The sequence below is a fragment of the Cucumis melo genome, chromosome 11 (assembly GCF_025177605.1).
Source record: "Cucumis melo cultivar AY chromosome 11, USDA_Cmelo_AY_1.0, whole genome shotgun sequence".
NCBI lineage: Eukaryota > Viridiplantae > Streptophyta > Magnoliopsida > Cucurbitales > Cucurbitaceae > Cucumis > Cucumis melo.
The window spans coordinates 4510588-4517529 of NC_066867.1; the positions used below are offsets into that span (position 1 = coordinate 4510588).

At 31.6% G+C, this 6942-nt stretch overlaps 1 protein-coding gene across 4 annotated transcripts; it reads left to right on the top strand.

Moving 5' to 3' along the window:
- Positions 1–1422: 1422 nt before the first annotated feature.
- LOC107991552 (BURP domain-containing protein BNM2A-like) lies at positions 1423–6430 on the top strand. Of its 4 annotated transcripts, XM_051091706.1 has the most exons (6): positions 1423–1634; positions 1723–1791; positions 1880–2128; positions 2465–2565; positions 4986–5065; positions 5336–6430. In XM_051091706.1, the coding sequence occupies exons 5-6, from the start codon at positions 5003–5005 to the stop codon at positions 6188–6190; spliced, it is 918 nt and encodes a 305-aa protein (XP_050947663.1). In that variant the 5' UTR covers positions 1423–1634; positions 1723–1791; positions 1880–2128; positions 2465–2565; positions 4986–5002; the 3' UTR covers positions 6191–6430. The 4 variants fall into 4 exon arrangements, with proteins under 4 accessions (XP_050947663.1, XP_050947665.1, XP_050947664.1 ...); XM_051091708.1 differs by having other exon boundaries at positions 1723–2128; positions 2355–2565; XM_051091707.1 differs by having other exon boundaries at positions 1723–2128; positions 2432–2565.
- The last annotated feature ends 512 nt before the right edge of the window (positions 6431–6942 follow it).

Consider the following 6942-nt stretch of genomic DNA (forward strand, 5'->3'; position numbering starts at 1 on the left):
GGTAGATGTTTGGCAGAGAACTCAAATCCTGTTATTGAAAACTATTTTCAAATTGTATGATTTAAACATTACAAATTCTTAAAACAACATTTTTATGCTTTCATTGTATTCATAATTTTAATTTTACATTTTAAAATGTAAAATTATATTAGATAGATATAAAAACATTTAGAAATAACATATCAAGTTGCAAAATGGAACTCAATTCATTTTTTTTAATATAATAGATATTATGTAGTGTATTATAAATTATATATTATTACATAATAATGAGTAAATATTTTATATTAAATTACAAATTTGGTCCCTATAATTTCAAAAAGATAGAACTTAGTCTTTATGATTTGATAAAATCATAAAAAATAGTCCCTCCCGTACTAACTATTTTTGCAAGTTTTTCCAACCATAGGAACTACATATGGGGTTTTATCAAACTATAGAGACTAAACTCCTACTTTCTCTAAACCATGGGGACCAAATATGCAATTTAACCGATTTTTTAAATATAAATTATATTATTAAATAAATTAACAATAACTTGTCGTCAACTAAATCTTAGTGGATAAGTAAGAGTAGTTTTATGATTTATAAGTATATTGTATAAACATATATAAACATTATTTAAAATTATAATTCAATTTCTTAATCAGTCGCCAAACACATATTTGAAAGGGTAATTATAATTGGTAATAGTCTTAAGAATAATAATTAAGTATATAGCAACATTTTAAAAAAAAATACAAATATAGTAAAGTGATAGTTTTTTATTGTCTATCACCGACATGGTCTATTATTGATTAACAGATTTTGTCATATTTACGATTTTTAAAAAATATTGTTATATATGTTAATATTTTGAATCTAATTATCAAATTTGCAATTATCCCTATTTAAAAACATAAAATATAACTATATTTTCCTTATTTTCAAATTTTTGTTATAAGATTTCCATGCATATTTCCTAAAAAATATTTTTTTCAAAAATGAAAAACTTGGTGCATATTTACTATCTTTTCATCACACAAAAATAAGATTTAAAAGAAAATTGATAATTTTTTTTCTTTTTTTTTTTGTGATGGGATAGGGAATACATGAGATAGGGGTAAGAATCTCTTAGTCATTGTGCCACGAAAATCACTGCCTTAAAAGCAAAATTCAACATGAGTATGTGTGTCAATTGCTTCACAAGGTTATCACAACATCTCATGCATAAAAGAAATGAAACTAAAGAAAATCTTGTCGAGACAAAAAATCAAAAACTTGGAAAAGAAACACAAATTCAATTTAGATGTAAGCAATTTGGTAATAAAAACATAACAATTATGATCATAAAATGGTTACAACATTGGTAACCATCCAAATAATAATAATTATTATATTTTCAATTGTAACATTAAGGTGATAGTGAATGTATGCATTCCTACTACAATTAGACACTAAAATAGGATCCACAAACATGAACAAGAAAGTATTTTTAATTTTGGGAATGATGAATAAAATAGCTTCACTTTTTTCCATGCATCGGGATGAACCAACTGGTTTACTTTGATTAAACAATTTTCTGTGGGCTTCTGAATTTGGACGCACATGAAGGTCGGCTCCTCCTCTGATTCCCACCTGCTACCGCTTCTAAGGTCAACTCCATTTCCTCCACTTGAAGAAACATTTGTTTTCTCTTTTTTTTATAAATAAAAAAAACCCCATTAATCAAATTCCTTTCAGGGCCTTACTGCAACTTCTCACAACCTCAAGCTGTGTTGTTTGACTTCCATTGTACAAATTTTTATATGGGTTGGTTGCAAAACGTCAAACTGATGACTGGGTTTTTTTTAAAAAAATCATTTTCTTTTGTTAATAATGGAGATCACTTTTGAAATAGTGGCCGGCAATCAAGAGATCAACGAAAAGGGGGAAAGGGGGCATATTATTATGTATACGTGATTATGATGAATTTGGGAATGGGATGCCATTTTGATCACGATAATAGAACAGACAATATCTAAAGTCAACCATGGAGAAATGGAGAAATTCAATCTCATAATGCAGCTAAAGATTTTGGAGGCGCTTCAGATTCTTCCCTTTTACAGTCGTTGACTACTGTTTGTGGATTGATGTGACACCCCTTTCAGTTGAGTAAAGCACGTAATTCATTAGCTGGAGATTGTTAATCCTTTTTTATTGCTTATGAAATTTGCCCCCTCCACATATTGTGCTTATATTTCTTTTTCTTCTACACGCACATCATCTGCTTGATAAAATTCCTCAATGGGTTGTTACATCTTATTATTCTATTTGGTTGGAAGTGGACGTGAATCTGTTTATAACTTATCTCCATTATCACTTTCCTCCCTTAGATTTCTACTTTAAAACGTTCAAAGTAATGGGAAGACCAACCCCACTAAGAGGTCTCTTTTGCTTTATCAAAAGTAAGGTTTCAGCCTAAAGCAGAGTTCTCTGTTGGTAGGAGGAGTATAAGAGACGGTCATCTTTATATCAGAGGGGTTCGTTGAGAAACAAAAAACTATCATACCGTGTTACGATAGAACAATTTAACACGAGGAAGAGGTAAAAATCTTTCTATGTTCCAGCTTTGAATGCGTTGGACTGTGCAGTCCATATTCAAGTACACACACACACACACACACACATATATATCAAATCTATAACCAGGCTAAGCGCATTGTTAGAGTAAATAGCATATCATTTGACTTTTATCTTAATCATGAGACTTGACTCTGATTCTTTTGCTGGTGGGGGCTCTGAGTTACTGTATCTCTTTCTAAAAGTGTATTTTGTAGGTTATTCTTTGTCCATTTAGCCAAGCATATGTATAAAATTATATTAACATAGTAATTTCCGTTTGTGAGTGGTCGAAGTTGAATGGAAAGTCTACACACAGCGTTAGTTCTTTTTTTCTTTTTTCTTACTGCGTATAGTTTGTTCTAGAAGGCTAGGTACTTTTATGATGGTGGCTTCCTCAGTTACATGAGCTATCGCTTACCTTTTGACAGAAACTTTAGCCCTTGTTAAAATTGTCCAAAACCAAGACTTATTGATAAAAACAGCCTCTCCCTTACACCCCTCATTGATATTAAAGCTTATCTAGCTACTTAATTAAAGATGGAAAAGTACGTACTTTTACAAAAGGGTAATCCTTCGAGATAAACGCTTAGGAAAGGAAAAGTCTTGCCACCTCATTCACCAAACTTGATTCAGAGTCTTGGAAATTCAGGTATTCTCAACCAACCTCGAAGGATTCTCCCAGATATTGTTTCGAAGCCAAAACCAAGAAACTACGAGTTAGACAGACTAAAATTGCGGCTGTATTTTTACAGAATGAATCCCATTCATTTGTCTCCGAGCAATCAGTTCAAAAACCCAAATTCTTCAAATGTGTCCTTATCATTTTCTAGTAGTCATGCTCAAGCTGACCTACTAAAACGTAACTAGCAATTGTCAATGATAGTAATTGATACATGGGTTGAGCAATGACCAACTTATCATCTCATCTCAACCATGGAGTATATCTCTAGTTTAGTTTGGATAGAGTTGTCTCTCTAATCAACTCTTGGAGGAGGCGTTATTGATTGAAGTCTAATCTCTTGCCACCTGTCTATTAAACTCATTTGTCCACTTTCCACTCTCTCTCTCTATTGTTGTTGACAAAGTTTCCTCTTTGTGCAATCAAAAGTTCTTCCATGGTTTTGCTAATGCCAATATGGAAAAAGCCATAGGTTACCAATCAACATCTTGGGTTGTTGAGCCGTTCAAGACTTCCCTTTATTCTTTTCTGCAGTCCTTTTTTAGCTTCTAGTAAATGCCACTCCACCACTTGTACCTATTTTAAGTTCAACTTTGCCCTAACCTCCATGCTTGTGAATCTTTTACCTAAAAGCATAATACATGCACATGAAAGGTTTAGCATTGGGATCTTCCAAGTGGATTACCATTGGGTTTCTTTTCCCCTTTTTTCTTGTGTGTCAAAATGAGGAAAAGCATGCATCTTGTTTTTTATTATTTTAGTAGATTTATGTAGGTAAATATACCTCTTGCAAACAATAATAATACAGGCTATAAATGATAACATAACTTAGTAAGTTTGTTTATAAATCCTATTTTGGTCTTGAGTATTTGTATATATTGGGTTTAGGTCATTTCTAAATTTTCATATATTTTATTTTAGTTTGTCAACTTTTGAATCTTTTGTTTTAGTCTTAAATTTGGCATAAAAGAATTCTTTGGTCATTGTTGGTGATTTTGCATTGATGCTCTTAACAAAAATTTTAATTCATTTTGAAACTTGAAACCTAATTCTGTTTCAGGTGCCTTTTAATGCTCTAAATGGAAAAGAAGTTAGGTTAAAATAATTAATGTCTATATTAGGTTTCTGTAAAGTATATTTTGCGTAGAATCGAGGAAACTGTAAAGTATTTGTAATTTAGAAACCAATATAAAATATAGCATCAAAGTTTAGACATCAAACTATTCTCTCGTGGTTGATTCATAATTGGTAATTCATCTAATTGAATCAAGAATTCCACTACTAAAAGAACATAGCTTTAATTATTAATACTAAATAGGAAGCTGTTAAGCACCAAACACAAGAATCCATGGAAACCTCGTAGTCTAGGCCCTATGGCCTATAATCAACCAAATGCTGGTAAAAACAAGTAGTTCTAGGAAAAAATATAATAATCTAAGTCACAGTCAAACGTTTCACTTGGCGAAAGAAAAAAGTTTATACAAATAGTAGAAATTATCTCATTGACTTGTCCCCAATAAGTTTAAAATGAGTTTTTGCCTATGGCATCATATGCTATATTTAATTTTAAAAAACCACCTATCATTTAGGTCAAAACTAATAATATATTACATGACATAAAACTACTATATTCAAACATTGCATTTTAATCGTGTGTTTCTCATTGTAATTATGTCCAGAGTTCTACTGATATCCATAACTTCCAAATTCTCCTTGTTTTCAGATCATCACCAGAGAAAGATGGCTTTGCGTCTTGAAGTTACTTCTTGTTCTTTCATCCTCCTTAGTTTACTCATTGCAGTGGTAAGTTTTATGGATTTACAATCAACTTCATGCTTAAAATAACAATTCTCAATCCTTGCTACAATTTGAAACTGGTTTGTTTCTTTAGTTTCTAATCTCAATTCTGTTTCCTTTAGCACTTAGAATTTTTTTTAAAAAAAATTTGTGGATAGGGTAATCAAAGAAATCAAAAACTTGAAACAAAAAAGATTGCAAATTTACCCTTTGTTTCTTTCTGAATCAAACTTTGACACCTTAGCACTTGTTCTTTACTTTTCAATTCTACTGCAGGTTGTACAACAAAGTTCTGCTAGGAAATTAACGGATGGCTATGATAAAGACATCGAACAGTTTGTGAATCTGAAAATTAATGATCAAACAAACACTCATATAAAGGAAGTTGATGATGGTCACCCGAAGATGAGCAAAAATCATAAGCATGCTCATGCATCATCTCACATGGAGCATTTAGATCCTTTATTATATGTTTTCTTCACCTTGAGTGATTTGAAAGTTGGAAAAAAAATGCCTATTTATTTTCCTTACTCAAGGCCATCAGAAACCCCAAAACTTCTGCCTAAAGAAGAAGCGGATTCCATTCCTTTCTCTACATCACAACTTGAATACCTTTTAACTCTATTCTCTTTTCCAAAGGACTCTCCCCAAGCCAAAGCTGTTGAATATACTCTTAAGCAATGTGAGCTTGAATCCATCAAAGGAGAGACCAAATTCTGTGCCACTTCTTTAAAATCAATGTTGGATTTTGCTACTAAAATGTTGGGAGGTGATACCCAATTGAAAGTCTTGACCACCACTCGTCTCTCCAACTCCACTATCCTCCTTCAAAACTATACAATTTTGGAGGAACCTAGAGAAACAGTGGCTGCAAAAATGGTGACATGCCACAGCATGCCTTACCCTTATGCTATTTTTTACTGTCATTGCCAAGAAAGCAACAACAGGCTGTTTGAGATTTTGCTAGGGGCTGACAATGGTGACAGAATGAAAGCAAGTGCCATCTGCCACATGGACACCTCTCAATGGGACAAAGATCATGCCTCATTTAAAGTTCTGAAAACTAAACCAGGTGCTTCTCATGTTTGTCATTTTCTTTCTACAGATAGTTTAGTTTGGTTAGCTGCCTAATGGAACCGTCTAGATTACCTACACATATATTTGCTTGTACGGTTGATTATTTCTTTTTGATTTAGTTCTTGGTTTGATTATAGGTGGTTTGTAAGTTTTATATACTTATTAGTGTGTTATTAGTTGAAGACTTCTCTATGAATTATTTTGGTGTGTTCAAGTGCAATTGTTGAGAGATTGTTGATATACTTGTTGATTTACTTCTCTTAGTTAAGAAAATTGTGAGTGTTAATATGATTATATTCTAATTTTATACGTTGTAACTACTAGAAAGTCATAATTAGTATCGGCTAAATGTGATACTGATGAGATGGATTAACATCACTACTGATGTTGCTTTTAATTTCTTCTATTATTGAACCATAAGCAACTTATAGATTTTTCTATTTTATTACATGTAGTACATCAATTGTAATCCTTGAAATGCTTTATTTCTTTTCAATTTTATACTTGGAATGCAATCAAAGTTTTACGTTGGTTAGATAAGAAGATGATCATGGGTTCATAAGAGACGACAACTATTTTTAATAGTACAAGGCTTTTTAGGTGAAACCAAAAGTAAAATCACTAAGATTAATATCCATAATAGACAATATTATTATACTATTATTGAGATATTTGGAGGATCGATGTCCATTACACTAATAATCATAAGTTGGTTGTTGCAAACCAACATTAATTAGCAATCTCTTTTAATTTTGGGAGTAATTTTAACGTTGACCTCGTCGATATATATTATGTTTGTCTTTAAC